Here is a 20,060-nt window from a genome sequence, read left to right on the forward strand (position 1 = left end):
CCTAAAGACTAGTGCATACTAAACAGTAACAGTGACTATCATTGTAACTATCATTACACAGAATCCCAATCCTAAGAGGTAGGAAAGTTGGACAGCCAGCCGGGAAGAGGCCGAAGGGATCGGATGAAACGCACAAAGCAAAAAGTTCTGCTGCTGGGACGTCATAACGCCTTTAGGAACATTTTGTACCGTCTACAATGTAACACAGAATCCCGCCTTTCCACCGGGATTATCATAGACACGCAAAATAAACATATTTTATAAATGTCTATTTCATTTTAACTAAACGCCTTTTAACCTTAGGAATGGTTCCGATTCTTAACAATAAACATCTATATACAATAGAGCACATATATATGTATAGGCTATATATATATATTCATACACACACACACACATATATATACATACATACATACATACATATATATACATACATATATACATATATATATATATATATATATATATATATATATATATATATATGTATAACTGAATCACGAAAATATGGAACGTAATGAATATATAAATAAAGATAAAATCCACGAAGAAACGGAAACACTGGAGTGCTGCGAGGCCTTTCGAGGTCCCTTTGTAGCAGTCTGCTAAGTAAAGGACCTAGCGTCGAAAGGGTCTTTACTTAGCAGTAAGTAAAGGACGCCTGGCGTCGAAAGGACCTGGCAGCACTCCAGTGTTTCCATTTTCATGGATTTTATTTTATATATATATATATATATATATATATATATATATATATATATATATATATATATATATATATATATATATATATATATATATATATATATATATATATATAGCACAGCAAACGTAGAGCACTTGAAATGAGAGAACGGGGAAAGACTGAGGAGTTCCCTAGTTACACAAAACCTCGCCAAAGAAGAGGGAAAATTCATCAGCCCCTGAGCATGCAGGTAAATGATTCAAGTTTCCCTAAAATTCCTGAGGTTTTCCGATACCTGAAATTTAGCAATTGTGAGATAACCTCGAAACCCCCAACCCCGGGGGCTCATTCCGGACGTGGGCTTCTACCCCGGTCCCACACAGTCACCTACCTGCTTGACCGGAACTTGCGGTGAGGAGCAATAATGTTGTGTGTAGGGCATACGACCTTTATGCTCCACTCAACGAACGAACTCAGTGCTCGAGCTGAGCATCCTTTCAGGCAAGATGCGCTGGGGACGCCTGGGATTCTCCCATCCCCGCGCCCGGTCTGACGTAGGACTCGGCAACAGGGTCTGTACGGGGAAGCGGAGGTGATTCATAGGAAGTGCCAGTCTGAGTAATTTCGACAAAACTCACCAGTAAAGGGCCTTCTTGTCGTTGGAATGACTTCGGATATTACGACTGCATTCTCTTATCCTGCACATGGCATGACTTGTATCCTGCACATAGCGCTGGCCCAGTCTGCCCAAGCAGGTGTACTAAGCGGTCGTGTTTTTCCGACACTCGTGGTTTTACAGTGATTTCTCTGCCTATTCGAGTATGGTTTAAACAAGTGAGTGGAATCGCATTATGTGGATATAAGGTGAAGTGATCACGTGAGACCAATTTGTCCTGCTTTGCTAAGAAACAGAAAATTGGAAATTTACAAGCAAGCAGTTTCTTGCAAGTGTTGTTCATTATAAATACACTTTTGTTACAGGAGTGTTAAAAGTGTTTAAAGTTCAGTGTTAAAGAATTCAAATGAAGAATGAAAAGTGACCTATGGGGAACAATTGAAGCGAATAATGTCGAGCGTGATACTACTGTACTGTGCAGAACTAGTTGAAATTTGTAGTGGAATAATATGACAATGGAGTTTATTATAAATCATACGTATAGTCTTTTCCATGATTATTTCACACATTAAACTGTATCTTTCATTACTTATGCACATCATAATTTCTGCGAAGGTAAACAGTCTCTAAATTTCTGCACATATTAGTAACACGTTCCCCCCTTTTTTTTACTAAAATTTTTGCTAATTTAAATTAAAAAAACTCACTCAAGTAAATAACTTTGGCATAAGCTTTACAAAAAACAAAAGCATAAATGAAATGAGACGACCAGTAAGGGAAATGTCCTACAAACGTACTGGAGTTACATCGTACAGTTTCAAAAAGTTTTCCTATTCACAACAGAAGGACGATTAACTGATTACAAAAATGCCTATCACCACTTATTTGGAAGACTAAAGCCACGCAACCAGGATTTCATGGACTGCAAGACCTGAAGCTCAAAGGATAAAAAAAACATCAGCAGATGAAATTCCTTGTTTCAACGGAAATATTATTTCCATCATAACGCAACCTTTGAGAAAAAGATATGTCAAATGACACATTAAAACAAAATTAATAACTAACGCTAATTTAATGTTTTCTGAGAACCCAGCACTTATTTTTTTCTAGTCTTAATTGGGAACTCCACCCAGATATCAGCAGCTTCGGTAAAATAGCCATTTTCTACCCTTAAAATATTCTTAAAAGTTAAAACGTTCTAGGACGGAATTTCCTCCCCACCGCCACTATAACTAAACTTGACGTATATCAGAAATAAATAATACCGTAATGGGGTCTGAGTTTTCCTTGGTCAATCATGAAACTAATAAGGATAACTCACTTCTGATGTTATAATTATTTTGTATCAATACATACATACACAAACATATATATATACTGTGTGTGTGTATATATATATATATATATATATATATATATATATATATATATATATATATATATATATATATATATATATATATATATATATATATATATATATATATATATATATATATATATATATATATATATAGAGATATATATAGCAGTCCTTTCTCACTTTAGCCTTTACAGGGTGATCCTATAATAGAGAATACGAATGAATCCAGCAACGGACCGCTTTGAGCCAACTAACAGCGCAAATGCGTGGGACGCTCACAAAGTAGATTACTATATAAAATATCAAGAGATAGGTAGTAATGATAAACGAAGGGTGTATTATAAAAGTACCAAGAAGCATCAAGTAAGAAGAGATATTTTACTGGTGAGTGGCGTAGCAAAACAGGCAGGACTTTTATACTGATACAGAAATTGCTGCAAACAGAAAATTCTTTTAGTTTAAGTCAAAGTGGATGTAATCTATAATCTTTAATGTTTCAAAATAATTCCTCTACGACAGTTATAGAGGAGCCTAACTCTAGGAGAAAACTATGATAGCTGCAAACGTTTTAGGTGTGCAACCTCTGATTCTGCTGAACACCGAATATAAAACCTTACGGCAGAAATGGACCTTTTAAGAGAACCTAATCCTACGAATGAAATCGCTCCCACTTCAAGGAGGTATCTTCAGAGAACGGAAAAACCATTCATGCTAACAATAATTGTTAAAGGAGGAAAAATTCAGATCTTCCTGTAATGAAAGACTCTTCAGAGTTAATTATAAATCGTAGGCAAAAAAAAAAAAAAAAAAAAAAAAAAAAAAATAAAAACACTTGAACAAGACATGTTACAAAAAGCACGAAGACACTCAAAATACTTGTTATTGACTTCTGGATAGAAACATAATGCTTAGGAACATGGTAGAAATATTCAGTCAAGATTTTTTCTTTACCGTTACAGTCGTCTGAAAGAAGGATAACAAGTAATGATGGTACAACTATCTGAATATTCAAAATACTAATGAGACACGAACTAGAAGGATTTTATTATTAACAATGACACAGCATTTCATATTTCCTATACCCCATGATGAAATGGTAACGCAAGTTAACAAGAGGATTAGCAGGCTGATCAGTTATCCCAGTGTAACAACCAAACCTTTAAACCATAAGCCCAATGGCTATGTGATTTTGGAGCATCTGAATGTGGCCCTGTTTTGGAGACCCGATAAACCCACGTTGCTAAACTTACGGGTTTCCCTAAGGGATTTTGAGTTATTATTTTTTTTTTAAAGGAAACATCCGTCCCACTTTTTTTAACACACGAGTCGCAACCTTTTTATAACTCTGCCCATAGCCTGCATGGTCTTCTTGTGCCCTTCTCCAAGTCGCATCTTTACTGATTGAATAAACCCACTCAGTGTTTTGGAAGATCATCTAAATATCCCTCATATTAAAACTGCTTCTCTTTCCTAATTTAAGAGGATATTGTTATCTATAAGTAAAGAAGCCGTTTTATCTGCCGATTATATTGGAAAACGGATTCTGATGATTTGGAAATAAGCTAACTAAACAACAAAGCTACTTGAGAAACGTCAAATGACGCACTATTTTAAAACATCTAGAGGTAAATTCCCCGGTTGTTCCCCGGGTTGCTGCAGGAATTTCCTAGTTTTTTTAATAAGGCTCCTACTAAAATTTCTCGGTAAAATATTGGAATATACAGGAGATTTCTATAGGCAAAATCGCCAGGCAGCAAACCCAGAAATAAAAATACCATGCCAAGCTTTAGTGTCTCAAACGACCCATCTGATTCAGTATAATTCACAATTCAATGCCATGTTCTTAACTGGACATTAGACATTTAATCTTATAAGAATTTAAATGCAAAATCTAGAGGAAGGTTATCTCCACGAGATTCCAAATTTCCCACCAGGCTGTCTGCTGACGCAACTGGGGCAACACGCCGCCGTTATTTGAAACTGGGCAGCATGAGTCTGAGTAACGTCTATGTTCTGTATTTGTCAACTTTTTTTTTTCTGTTGCCCTCGAAAATCGCTCATATAAATAGCAAGTGATAAAAGAATCGTGGAATCTCCCTTTAAGTCTATTAAATTATACCTTGTCTACTTCCTAGGCTCCTCTCAAATAGTGATAAAGTCATCATTTCCATCGACAATGAGTTAGTCTACGCAACACATAGAATGCTTATATTTGCAGATAAGACAAGAAACTTTGTTTTTATGAAGGCACGTCAGCCTACAAGTTTAATTAAATTCGGGCGCGGAATCTGCAGTGACCTTTAAGTATATCAGCTCTGTAAGGTACCAGTAAGAAAATTAAACATGGATAATGAATGAATTATAAAAGCAAATAAGCTTCACAACCATTCTTGTAGAGCAAAAATATAAAATATAACAGAACCTTTCATGAAAACTAAATGAATCTTAAAAAACATTAAAACGAGACAGAACCTCCGCAGACGAATAAATCCATAAATATACATGGTAATGTTTAATGAATTACTGGTATAAAAAAAAGAAACCTTTAATGCGTCAGTGACAGATCTAATTATAGTTTTCCAACAACCTTATCTAGTAAAAGTCCAATCCCTCTGCGGGCAAAGGAGAAGGCTTAAATTGCCGGATGTACGAAATACGTCAGCAAAGAGAGTCCGCTCTTTACTGCGTTACATCCGCTAATGATTTTCTACAAGTGTACACTGTAACCCTTTCTTCACGTGCATCGATTATCATATTACATGTCAAGTGATGTTATCAGTGCATAGGCAACTTCGTATAGTGTGCATACAAGAGCAGAAACATCGTCACGTATCTACAAAATAAATATCTGAACATTTCTTGCGGGAAATGTTCACCCGCCGAAAGAAATTCGATCACAGACAATTCACGTTACCATTCAAACGTCTCGTATTTCCTACCCAACTAGAAAATCAAGGCTAAGTTTCAGTTTTGCTGAAATAATGAATAATTCCAGGTCATTAAAGTTATAGCTTTATTTGAACTTAGTAATGGGTTTTGTCCCCACTTAACTTTGAGAATCGATAAAGTTTACAAACCAAAAAAATCACCTCATTTTAAAATAAGCAGAATATATTTATGCTATGAATCATCAAACAAGAGCTCGTATGAAAAAATTAGGTTAACATTTTTGTCACAAACATCGTAATTATCAAAAAGAAGTAAAAAACGGGAAATGCAACGTCTGAAAAACCACCATAATTCTCAACAACGCATCACGATAAACATCCAAAGGCTCAACACGGGTTAAAAAGAAACCATTTCTTCTCATGTTCTGTGAACGAAGAAGGAAATTCTAACTCGGCTGATTAATTAATTTGTGTACGATTTGGACTTTTCCAAGACACGCGTTCCCCACCTCGCCCTCTTGTTCTCTTCTTACACCTTTTTGACTTTCATCATCATGTACACGTACACATAACAGGGAAACTGACTCAAACTCTTCTCTGGTTTCCAGTGAACTCCTTCCTTTTACTGATTTACTTCTATATTTGAGAAAGCAAGGATACCGGAAATACCACGGATACCAGATTGAAATGTCAGAAGGAAATCTGGACATCAGAAAGAGAGAGAGAGAGAGAGAGAGAGAGAGAGAGAGAGAGAGAGAGAGAGAGAGAGAGAGAGAGAGAAAGCTTTGCTTCTCTTGTGGAATGTGGCATCCATAAATAATAATATATATATATATATATATATATATATATATATATATATATATATATATATATATATATATATATATATATATATATATTGGAATAACAAAGGAAATATAAAGAAAAAAAAATGAGCGCCTCTGAAGTCCTAGTGAATACAGGAAGAGGCCTGACTATAGCTGCTTCTCTCCATCCGGACTATTTTGAAAACTTTCCTGTTTTTTTTTTTCTTTTATTTTACTTCAACGGCATATTACTTATGCATCTATTTCACCATCTTGATCTTAGTTTCCGACAATTTTCCAAAATTACTTCTTGTTTTTTCACATTTTCTCTGCATATTTCAACTGTTCTCATCACACATATGCACAATCAACATTTACTGTACACTTGCTGTCACACAAAGAACTCTTGGCAACAATTCAACTTCCTGCATTTCACTTTTGCTTCATTTTACTCCTTTTAATTTTTGTTTACAACTTCACAACTTCTGACTTTACCATCAACTGTAGCATTTATGCCACATCCTCGTAGGGGTAACTGCCTCCCTTCTTCACTTGAAAAGGCAAACGCCTGTCTGGGCTCCTCCTAGTTTCAGCTGGCTAATTCAACATTAGCATCGTTAACCTAAAACGGTAGTTTTCTCTCCTTACAAATGCCCGCAGATTTTTCGACTGAATTCCATCCAAAGAATGATAAGCAACCCCGGAGACACTGAACACCTGCTTTACATCTGTGATTACAAAAATCCGATCACCCTTCTATGAACAACTCGTATGGTAATAATGCCACTTATATGGTATAAATGTTGCATCCCGTTGAATGAACTTTTTCTTAAAGAATTCATTTTTTTTTGGGGAAATACATACATATATACATACATACAAACACTAACTCACTCACACACACACACACACACATACATATATATATATGTATATATATATATATATATATATATATATATATATATATATATATATATATATATATATATACTCACACCGTACATACATTAAAATATTAAAGGCCTTTATCCTTCATCTTAGCGCCAATATTGCGAGTACACTTTTTTACTGTACATATTATTGTAATTATATATATGAGATCCCTTATCCATCCGTAGTCCTCCAAAATAATACGGTGCTTCAAAGTTCTGAACTCTACATTAAATTTTTTTTTGCAGATTGTTATGATGTACTGTATTTCTCAAAAGATATCTGATGCGTAAGATTTACGAGGCAAAGAGGCTTTTATAAGGTGGGAAGCCTTATCTATATTTCATGCGGGTTGACCAGATGGCATAAAAGTTTAACTAAAAAAAAAAAAAAATCAAGCATCTTTGCTGTTTATATACTTAGTGAGACTGAGATCTTGTTTTACTATAATTTTATTGAACAATAAGGAATTTACCGGTGTTATATCCATCTTCAATAGAATAAAGACACCCTTACATTTGCTGTATATGGATAACTATGACACCCTAACTTGTTCTGCAATTAACGTCAAAACTTCTCTGAAAACTTCTGGCTCTAGAGAACTTCGGTCTGTACAAACAAGGGCAAATAAGATTTTCGTGACCCTTATGCCTAATCTGAGAGCTACTTAAAGTTACTTACAAGTGCAATAGTAATAAAATAAAATAAGAGAAGAAAGTGAAATATCCGCTTTCCCTTAAGTTCTTAGAAAAAATCAGTTACCAACCACCGTCAAAGTGGCCTCTTCCAAAATCATCCGCAGCCTGGACGAGATCTCGATCAGTTCAGAGATCGACCCGGACAGAATGATGGATGATAATCACTTGGAAGACGCGAAAAGACGCATTTCCGAGTGTCAAGCGTCCTCAAGGTTTTCTTCTGATACCCCAAAGAAGAAGAATTGTTTGAGAAGGAGCGTGAGCGTCATTGCTGCCGTCACCACATCTCCCTCGAAGAGAAGTGCTGACCCTCAGCAAAAATCAGGGACAAGCTTATCACCCCTGCTGCCGCTTCTTTCGCCAATTGCGCCCCAGTCTGAACCCTCCTCGCCTTGGAGGTCACCCTCAGATCATCCAGATCTGAGCCGCTTTTCTCCTCCAAAGAAGAGGACCAAACGTCACAGCATCAGCTTTCCATGCAAGCTAAAGCTTCCTTCACCGGTGAGAATCTGCAGCACTGACCAAGAGGTTGTTGACTTGACTGAGGTTGGGGATGTTCAGGATCAGCCTCAGGATCTATCTCGCACTCGAAGTGCAAAAGCCGGCCGACGAACTCCTCCTCCACCATACCCAATAGAGTTGCAACTTAATGTCAGAGCTCTAACAGGAGCACAAGGTAAAGAAAATGTAGGTGAAGAAAATGATGGTGTCAAAAAGGAGAGAGAAGACTACTTCAAGCAAGGTGAATCTTCGTCATCTGAACGACTTCCAGTCATAAACGACAAAAATATTCTAGGTAAGACTTCTTTTAATTTTTTGTTGTGGGGATAAGAAAAACAATGTACATTTCATTCATGTGAATTATGCTCTTTTCTATATAGTACGGACTAAATAAGTAGAAATGAGCATTTCGGATTCTACTCTTTCAGATCAATTCCACTTTCATTTCCCCTTAATAAATCTAATACCTGTAAAACATTAATGCGTACTCACTTTAAATACAAGACGATTTTATAAATTTCATGCAAAGTCAAACAAAATGTACACCCTGAACTGAGATTACACGTTTATATATTACCTATATACTAATTACTTCCTTTGATATCAATAATTACTGGTCTTCAAAGGTCACAATTTTGTCGGTAAAAATCTCACAAAAACCTAGTATAAAATCATATGTAAACAATGATGGTGGATTAACAACGTAAAAAATTAGGTTCTCAATGTAGAAAAATCTTTAGTATTCTTCTGTAACATTTCGTGTTGGCAGAAATTAAATTGCGCAATTCAGCATTTCACTGCGAGAAGTTTCTTTAACAATACCCTTAAAAAATGGGTAGACATTTTAAGACTTTCTGCAGAGTTGACAGGGTACATTGCATTATATAAGAAATGCAATCTTTTGGTTGAATTCAAAAGTGACATTAGCTTCTTTCCTTCCCTTAAAAATTTCAGTATAAGTACACATTACTTCAACTCATATCACAGAAACGGCAACAGCTCTGATCATGGAAAAATCAAAACCTGCAAGCTTGTGAATAACCTTTTAACCGAAGCAAAAAAAGGTAATACTTCATTGGCAAGAGAAAATGTTGGCGACCATTTCAAATCAACACCTCTCTCGCTAAAGGTTAACTCTAATTAGGAATAGTGCAAAATGAATCTTTCAAGGAAGTTACCTGCTAGCATTGTGTAGTAAACCTATAACCTTCAGAAGAGTAGAGAAAGTAAAGGGGTCCTTGAAATAATCCTTGATGGTAACTGACTTTTGTAATGCTCCGTCTTACGAATTTATTTCTCGCGTACGGCACGCTTAGGCTCAACTTGACAGAGAAAATCGGATTTTTCTTCTAATGTTTTATAATTATACCCTTCAAAATTGCATATTTCATGATTAAGAGACGGATCTATTCCAATAATAAAGGATTCAATTTTTTTTTACCTGTTACAGAGGTCGTCATGGTTGGGCGTTTACAAAACCACTTCAGAATCTAAGTTGATAGTAAAATATTCATTAAAATATAGCGATTTTATGGTTTGCTCTCCGTCCACAGAAGAAGCAATAGTTTTATTATTGTCCTTCATTTTTGCAAATGCGTTAAGCAAGTTGTGAACTGATTTAGGTAAGCGATTTGGTGACCCGTGTTTAACATCCTAGTAATAACGATGGCAAAATTGAAATCCTACAACATCCTTCCTCGCTTCAAAAATCTGTACACAAAGCTATCTTTGTAAGGTGCGCCACATCTTATACTTTAATTCCCTGTTTCATCACCAGCACTAGCTAGCATCCTGTATTAATCTCACAGGACAGCATTTCTTTGTTAAAGTTTCAATAGACCATGTGTATCACACACAGGGATGATTGGCATCCATCTTCGACGGAAATACCAAAAAAAAAAACTCCTAATAACAAGTGACCGCTATGCTATGTTGCCGCTTCCTCCCGGTGAGGATGACCGTCAGGTATTACGAAACGAGAGAAGAAAGCCAGAGAAAGAAGACAAAAAAGAAAAGAAGTAATTGAGAAATAAAACTGGAGAAACAACATTGCAACACTCGACCGTAAGAACATTAATAAGTCTTTCCTTTCGCAATCAGTGCCGTTACTTTTTCTTGTTTTGTAACTCTTCCGTTTAAGGGCGCTGACTCTAAGTTTGTCCTCGTTTTAAGGCGCATTCCTTCAGTAAGTTAAATAATACAAATACTACATCGACAACATAAAAACACCACATTAAGCCAAAGATGACAACGAAAGAGAAAAGGAAAGTAATGATGTGGCCGAATTTCCACTTAGAAATTTCGTTTTCTTGTTGAAGAAAACTTTCTTATAACCTGGTATTAAATAACCTACCAATTACAATTTTTAGTTACGTAGTTCGTCTTTTGCTCCAAGACACAAATGGGATCCGAAGATTGTCTAGGTAATAACAGGTAAAGCTGAACCTTAGGGATAAAATACCAAACTAATGCCGCACATGACGTGATTGGATAAACTTAGTAACCAACCTTTTCCCACTCAAAATGTCATTCGCCTGCAATACTGTCTGCCATGAAACCACCTAGCTAAGTTAAAATAGCTGTACGGCCCTAACATCTCACGAAAGTTGAGAGAGAGAGAGAGAGAGAGAGAGAGAGAGAGAGAGAGAATTTTTTGAAAAGCCAATACTATTTAACCCCTTGGATCCTTCGGAAACAATAATAACTTGCAGAGTTCAATCCTAACCAAAGAGTGACATTTGTCGGCATTTTCCTATTCTTCTCAAATGACCCACTCCAAAATGAAAAACAAAATAAGTACACTATTGTTTCTGTGAATAATATTAAAAAACACTAATAAACAATATGTTTTTTGTATTTGTCCCAGAATAACACTGCAATAATAGTCGATTAGAACAAGTCAAAAGAAATCAAAACTAACTATATCACTCACACACACACACACACACACACACAGAGAGAGAGAGAGAGAGAGAGAGAGAGAGAGAGAGAGAGAGAGAGAGAGAGAAACGGTGAAGGTTGGAGGAAAATAAGCAAAGCGACAAAGCGGAGCTCATAAAACAGAGTGGGATTCTATATCTGGCTTTTCACTTTAAGGAACTCTAAAGGCTCCCACAGCATCTACAAACAATGTTCTGTGCTTGAACCACTCTCATTCTCATTTCTTGATAAAGAAATATTTGATTCCTCATCCCAGAGCAAAGATAAGCATAACAGACGGAAATTAAACCCGCACCTTATTCTCCTAACTGCATCAGTTTCAAAGAGGCATCCAGTACCAAAACCATTCGCTCGTCTCCTGTTTTTCATTGTACCTTTTAATTCGACTTGGTCTACCAGCCAGCCATACATGACGCATTTATGGTGGTTTCTCTCACGTTTCTCCCATAGGACTATCACCCTTACAGTTATGCAAACTTGCTCTCTCTTGAGAGTGAGTTTGCCACGCATTCGCTCATATGCATTCACATTTTACTTTTGTCGATTTATTTAAGAATCAGTGAGTTTACAGCCACATAAGTATGTAGTCAAATAGCTCATAGTATTTATTTACTGCTATCTAAACTTCCTATACAGAAGTATTCCTTTCATCTCACAAAAAAAAAAAAATATTCTGTTACGCACACTTTCTGCGCATACAGCTATTGATCCGACTTAAACATACATAGGATTTTCCTGTTTACTTTTAGTGTCCGCGGTTTAAGACTACTGTTAGATAATGGTAGTACACATGCGCATAAGTGCTCATGTGTTCATTATTTCTTTATATATATATATACATATACATATATATATATATAATATATATACATATTAATTTCTAAATGTATATATATATAAAACACTGGAAAAGTTGTAGACCAAAGATAATTAAATGAACCTGAACAGAAAAATGTTTCCACAGTCCTTAAACATTTACCTCAATGATAGGAAAAAGTATTAGAAGTTGGAGATGAGTTGCTTTAAAATAAAAGACGTAACAAGAAATACCTACGGGAAAGACTATGACCAAAAACTACGCGTATTTTTTAAAATTTCTCCAATACATCTACACATCAAGTAGTTAATGCACCAAAAAGAAATCAAATATGCAACACTGCTGACCAATGTATTTAATGTTGACGACAGATCTGATTTAATAAACTGCACGTAACTCCAGCATTGAACTCGGAGGGTCTGTCTCATCGCGCAAGTGTGAAAACCTCTCTTTAGGCCTATACATCCTCACTAGTCCTATACAATATAAGGCTTTCCAGCGACTTGGTCTCCCAATCCTTTTGCTCACTAACAGTGGAATAATCTTCTCGCAATATTGTTGATTCAGTGTTTCAATGTTTGCGTAATACTACTTAAATCAATTGTTTTGACGTTTGCTGCAAACCCTCAGATTACAAAAAAGGTCTAAGGTAATTCTTTGTATTACTGGTATCAATGATGGGCGCTAAACATGGCCCTACAAAACTAATGTCATCCGTATAAGATGGTACGGGAATAATAATGGAAAAATTGTCTATCTGGACATCGTGCTACCATCAAACTAGCACAGTAATAGTTTTACACCAACACACTCATGCACTGTAGCACAAATAACACCAAAGTTTATCTTTAAAAAAAAAAAACAAATAATAAGCACGTGTCGTTTCTTGTATAAAGCTTTTCAACCACGGTCGGTGGTGGCCTGTCCTGTAGCGTTGCCAGACGCACGATTATGGCTTCTTTTAACCTTGAACAAAAAAAACTTTACTGAGGCTAGAGGGCTGCTTGCAATTTGGTATGTTTGATGATTGGAGGTGGATGATCAGCATGCCAAGGTGCGGCCCTCTTCCTCAGTCAGACACAAGATCTGAGGGTGGACAGAAAAAAGTGCGGACGGACAGACAAAGCCGGCACAATAATTTTCTTTTACAGAAAACTAAAACATGCATTTCAGGCATTTCAGAGAGGTGGGGGTAAAAGGATTCAATCCCAGCTGCCGTAAATCCCATTTACAAAACGTCTAAACCAAGGACCTCCTACACTAAGGCACTATAGCCAGACAGAAATTCATTACGTATAAAAGGCGCCGCAAAACTGTAGAATGACCTTCCTGCGAGTATTACTGATGCGATGCTGAAAGTTTTGCGAGATGCTGTAACGTTACTTCATAATGTGCTCTACACCTTTGTCTTAGTTTTCCTAATTGGTATTGCTTTTTTGTGAGGAAATGTTCTTTGTTTGCAGCCTCATATGCATTTCTTTGTTTTCTCCCTCTCTGACATCTCTCTCTTTTTTCATTTAGGACATTTCTAATAATAATAACGACGAAGAGAGAGGGCGAGAAAGAAGTTTTACTCAAGATTTCCTCTCCATAATTCCAACTGACATTATCTTATCGTCTACCAAGTATTCTTCAACTACAGACATGTCAAGAAGCTCTTCATCTTTTTTCTCCAACCTTCCTTCAAATGAGATTTTCCTTGTCTTTTTACTTCTGTCCCCATTCTGTATAATATCTTTCCTGCCTTGCCTAACAAATTGCCTAACAATGACTCAAGGTCTGTTCCTGCTTTGCGAAGTAAAAGACTGAATGAAATTTGATGTATTTTTCTTTAACGTGGAATGGAGATTAAGACCGGAAACTTCTGGCTCAAACTAGTACCCAACATCCTTAAGCACAAAGCGGTCGAGTACGTCTCTCTCTCTCTCTCTCTCTCTCTCTCTCTCTCTCTCTCTCTCTCTCTCTCTCTCTCTGTGTGTGTGTGTTCCAGAATGCCTTGTGCCGCAGTGGTCGATACGAGAGTTTTGGGGGAGGTTTGGTGGTGCCATGACTCTGCGGAAACTAAGCTCACGTGGGCCTACCATATCTTCTCTTTGGCATCTGGAACAGAAGCGAAAAGGGCAACGGTCACCTCAGTCTCCTGACGACCCTCTTGCGTAACAAGTTCCATAAAGGAAAATATTTCCAAGGGAAAAGAATGCTGATGAAAACCCCATTTAAAGCCGATGAGCGTGTAAATGTCAACACGCATAACACCACGATAAATTATATAAGATGCGCCTTCTTCGTTGTTAGTCGCAGAGCCTTACGTAAGCACGATCTTACTAAACTGCTCCTTACGTAACGATGTCATTGCCCCTTTGGAAGTCATATAGCTAGTTGAGGTTCATTACATAATGACCTAAATTGCTTCCTTACATCGAAGAATTTCCAGTCGATGCTAGTAACAATGACATCATTACTTTTGTCCACCTTTTCGTTAGTCGTGATGTAACCAAAAGGTTAATGTTACAGACATGCGCGTCATTACGGACACCTGTTAATATCGAATGCTTATGAAGCCAAGTCTGTGGTGGGTCTTTCATAATATTAACTACTTCATATCCTTTTCTTCCATTAATAATAGTAAACGTGTTCCATGCAAAGACAGGAAGAAAACATGTCAGTGCAACTCCGCTATCCTATAACAACCTGAACTTTTTATATGTAGCTTTACTATACAATCGATGAAAACTTTTTCAGTTGCATAAATTACTTGGTAATACTATATCATTATGTCTGAGCTACGGAGTAAATCGATATTATGTAAAACCCATATATCAAAGTGTCAGAAAACGTTCTTGTACGAGAAATTCTTCTATATATGACTTGTCTTTCTCAGCAAGATAATGCTGGTAAAAGAATATACTAAGTATGCCTATTACGCTATAAAATGGCAGCACGTCATTGAGCACTTTACGCACCATAGCCTACTGAGTCACTTTACCAACATAACGAATAACACGATCATTTTAATGGATATATGCGTGCATGTAATCTCTAAAATTAGACTGGTATAGTTACATCATCGGTCTTTACGCGGAAGTTCACGGGATGTAAGTTCGGATGACTAATAGATGGTAGCACGACCCAGCAATGACAAAGTCACCACCAAAAGCAGAGTAGAGTTCGTCTGCACATACAAATTGATGTGGTCTATCAATTTCAAACACAATGTTCTCTCTCTCTCTCTCTCTCTCTGGTAATATATAACCTTGGTTCCATTCGTGCGGTATCATGTAATAGTGATTTGGAGGTCTCGTTTCATATAATTCCAAAGAAATCACTGACATATTTTTATTTTTCCTCAGTAATCCGACCATGATAGTGACCTACAGTCGATTCAAAATCCCATTTACAAAATGGTACCTTCCCCAGCATAAATTCCATATGAGAGAGAGAGAGAGAGAGAGAGAGAGAGAAGCCACATCATTGTTTCCGGTGAGGCAATTGTGGGGTGTACCTGTCCAGGAGCTATTGCGTAAGGTCTGTTCTCCATACCCTCGTCATTTAAGCCTTTGTTAGGTGTAACCATTTACAGAGTCTCGCAGAGTCTACGTGTGTCTCTGAAACACCAGTCTGTTATTATTATGGCTTCAGTGATCCTCACGTGTTTAGCCTAGTTCTGCTTGTCTTGCATCACTCTCTCACGTCCCTCGAGTCCCAAGGCATCAAGAACCTTAAAGGGTAGAACAAGCTATAAACGGCAAATGAGGTTAGATGGTGTCAGGAGGACAACATGTCGTTATGGTTCCATGTATTCGTTTCCCTTTAACCCGTTTCTTCATTCGATCCACATTGTAGCAAATTATTTGCATAACTGTCGATGTCATTCTTGATAAACAGCTGATATCTGCGAAAGTGGTTTAATACTCAATTCCAAATTGAGAATAAACTTAACACTAGCAAAAATACTAATTGTGGAAACCCTTAATCGTAATAATAGATCGAGTCATACGGTTAACTCTTCAGCAACAATATTTTCTTTTTTGATTACAGTTGATGGGAAATTTTTAGTTACTATTTTGTTTCACTTTTTTTTTAATAAGGCTGCGGAAACCAAGCCTTAACACATTTCCTACTGCAATACATTGTAAGAGTACATTTTTAGCGTCACTATGAGTAAACTCACTCAATAATGCTGACTCAGTTTACCGTTAATGTTTTTCTTACTACCGTATCCAAGTTAAACCTCCAAAATAAATCTGGAGTATTCTGAAAATTTGTTCAGTTCCATCGCAACTCTATTCTTGAAATTGGAAAATAATCTCTCTCTCTCTCATGCATCGATCAAATTCGTGAATAACTGGCGTACTAACATCAAAGGAAGGAGCATTTTACTGAATTACGTAACAATTTTGACGTTCAAAGTAATTCTAACATCATCCTAAGTTCCTAACACAATTCCCACAATCTATACTAAGCTTCATATGTTTCATGAAAAATACTGTTACCGGAGCTTATATAACATTGCTACCGCGATGTGTCAGTTTCATACAGTTGCAGCTGCTAAGACAATCGTCATCCTTCATACTTTCAATTCCTCCACTGCTGCAACGTTCGTATGTAACCTTTGAACACCGGACGGCAATGGTGGAGGCTCTTTCACGAACCTAAGAATATTTACGATGGCCGAAAATGCCACTGTTAATAAAATGATTTGACCTACTCCCCTCTCCGTTACTTGGAAATGAGGAAGTCATCATCAATGCAAGCGCATACCTTTTTTTCGTTGTCCCTCATGCTCATCTTTGAGTACCTTCTTACGTGCATTCTTCTCTCTTTACCTATCCCCCTTCCCCAACAAACCCTCGCCACAGTCTCAACCCCCCATCCCCAACCTCTCGCCAGCCGCATTCCTCTCCTTCCTGTGTCCGCATGTAATTGCGCTGTATCTTTCAGGTCCCGATGGCGTAATCGGCCAATCAGGAAGTGCACACTCATTCTCCGTGCATGTAAGTGTCTAACGACAACTCTTGGGAATGTTATAAGTCACTCGTCGCCACTGTGACAACAGCAACTATAAAATTATTCAACATGAGTAACAGCGTCGTCACTGTAACAGACTCTCAAGAAGTTATTCACTCTGGGGCTAACGTTACTTGACGTGACGATCATTCGAGTTCTGTTGTTTTAATCTCTACGCGCATGATAACTGTCTGCAAGTATGTGTGTGGGCGTACCAAGGACTGCCTGAGTTTCCTTGAATATCTTTGATGCTTTACAGCTGCGATTGTCTGAACTTCAGACACTGAAGGACTGCTTACCCCTGAGCGTCCTCTTTTTTATAAATGCATATGACGCAATACTGCGGCCTCTTACGAAAACTTTTGTTCTGATGCTCGTAAACAGCCCCTGCAATCCGGACAACACCAGCATTTCTGCGGTAATAAAAACCGTATTTTTTTCTGCTACTGACACAAATAGAAGTGTACTCAACAGGCCAAGTAAATATTTTAATAACGCAATGACTAGAAAACAAAGTCATTACTTTCTACCCGTAGAACAAAGGCAAATCCAGGGAATGAGACAGCACAGTCGGCGAAACTTCTAACAAGAACATGATTATATTTTACTAAGGGAAAATATAACCATGGTTTTGTTTTCCTACTTCATTTCCCTTTGGCTAGCACGTAAGCGATGAACAACTGTCATACAATTAACTGGAGGATGAATAACCTGCTCTAAGTACCCGTGCGAGATTGGTGTATCCATGTATTCAATTTTGCGTCTAACGCAGATAATCTTTTGCTAATATTAACTTCAAACGTGAAAATGGAGAGCAACATAGTGTACTTGCCTTACATTTATTGTAAGTTACGATGTAACAGTAAATTTACTTAAATACTGCCATCATTTTTGACACGACTAATAATAATACCGAGCATCGGATTCTCAGAAAAACACGCAGCTCAACGTTTTCTCCCGAATCTAGATGACGTTCCAGGGACTGGTTCTTCCACTGTGCGCTAACTACCCACAACGTTTCTTGAAAATCTTTCCAAACCTGGTCACTTTCAACTTTTTGTTTCAATCTCAAAATAGACATAATACGTAGTTTGCAAACATCATGATATTTTTACGAATGACTTTTTATATACTAACATACGAAATATTAAACATCGAAAATTTGTTAGTGAATATAAATGCACATTTATATTCACTTTATATTTTCTCTTGTACTTAAACCTCCATAAAAAGACAATTCTGTTCATGGCATATAATTATATCTTATCAGAGCATTCTTTTGCAAATAGCTTAATACATTATTTTAAGGGTTCACCTAACATCCTTTTAGCTTTTCAACATCGTATTTTCATAAATATAATAAAATCCGGGTCATCTGTCAAGTCGTAAAAACCCGATACTTTGAACCACTGCTGTGGTCATTTTACCTTGGTCCTGGACATACAGAGACCACCAACCGCGTACAAATGACGGAGTTTAGGAATATGGATGACCTTACATGAAAATTCTGAACGCACCACACCTATATCTGAATGAGCCATTCCATAGAACCAAATGACGATTTCAATCGATTTCTAAACAATCTAAGGTCTGGATGGGTCTATCAAATCCACCTGTGCGCAAGCATGACTTTGTTTAGTGAGCTCAGTTCTCCTACCTCAGCCTAATTCCCCCACCCATCAAACAGGATGCTGAGCCATGTAACAGAATGTTGTTGTTGTTTTGTTTTGCTACGACAGAATGATAATCGACAACATTTGTAAACACTCTTAGCCACAGGTACCATGCAAAAGGCACTGCCTCAACAGTGGCAGCAATGTTGAAGTGTACTATGCAGACCAATCGTGACAAAATGAAATCATTTGCGAAATGACAAGCTTGTTAATACATATATAAATATATAATGACTGGTAAGGGGTCGCAATAATTCAAAAGGCCAAGAAAACAAAAGTCATTGACATGATCTCTTAAAACCTTTTATAAATCTATAGTGGTATAGCCTTCTGAATAGTGTTATATTTCGTTTACTGTAAACTCTTACTGGGCCATAATTACACACAAAAAAGACCGTTCTCTTTCTTTTACGGTAAACAGAAACTATCACTCACAATTAAAGTTCAAAAATACTTTTTAATATCAGTAACTATAGAATTGGTAAAGCACTTCTGATAACTCCCCAATCACATTTTTTGCTAATATTCAGTTCTGCGAAAAATCCAGACCGTTTCAGAAGTGCCAAAATATTTATAAGAGACCATTGTACAACGGCAAACCTCCAGAGGCAGGCGTATTATTGCGGCTTAAAAATATAAAGTCATCCTTCACTCCTCCATTGGCTTTGCTATAATATAGTACATAAAAATTCACTTACAGTATATTAAAAGTAGAAAATGCCAAAAACATTTCCCCCAAATGGCTGCTAAAGAAAAAATAAAGCGCAAAAGGAGCACGATGACAAGAAAATGCGCGAACAAGTTGCAAAATAAATTGCTTTTCACATGTAGGACAAGTAAACCGCACTGACAGGGAGACTTCAAAATACGTCATCCAAAGCTGTGTTCATTTTTATATAGAAAAAAAAAAAAAGTGAAAAAGCAATTTGTGGTAAACAACGGATTCCCTAAGAGGACTTACAAGGTTATATTAACTTCAATGAAGAAAGAGAGAGAGAGAGAGAAAGAGAGAGAGAGAGAGAGAGAGAGAGAGAGAGAGACGAAAGGCGGTGGAATACCCTAATCTAGGTCATGGTGGCGGGAAGGAATGGGAGAATGAATAGGTGTGGGCAGGACGGGGATGATGC

The 20,060-nt window shown here is 37.0% G+C and overlaps 1 protein-coding gene across 1 annotated transcript in view; it reads left to right on the plus strand.

Annotated features, from left to right (window-relative positions):
• Nucleotides 1-1,351: 1,351 nt before the first annotated feature.
• Nucleotides 1,352-20,060, plus strand: part of vri (vrille) — a 179,116-nt gene continuing 160,407 nt past the window's right edge. Inside the window, exons 1-2 of the mRNA XM_067098876.1 lie at nucleotides 1,352-1,522; nucleotides 7,546-8,791. Of these exons, the coding sequence (XP_066954977.1) occupies nucleotides 8,143-8,791 (649 nt within the window). The 5' untranslated portion in view covers nucleotides 1,352-1,522; nucleotides 7,546-8,142. The remainder of the gene's footprint in view (nucleotides 1,523-7,545; nucleotides 8,792-20,060) is intronic.

Source organism: Macrobrachium rosenbergii, chromosome 55 (genome assembly GCF_040412425.1).
Source record: "Macrobrachium rosenbergii isolate ZJJX-2024 chromosome 55, ASM4041242v1, whole genome shotgun sequence".
Classification (NCBI taxonomy): domain Eukaryota; kingdom Metazoa; phylum Arthropoda; class Malacostraca; order Decapoda; family Palaemonidae; genus Macrobrachium; species Macrobrachium rosenbergii.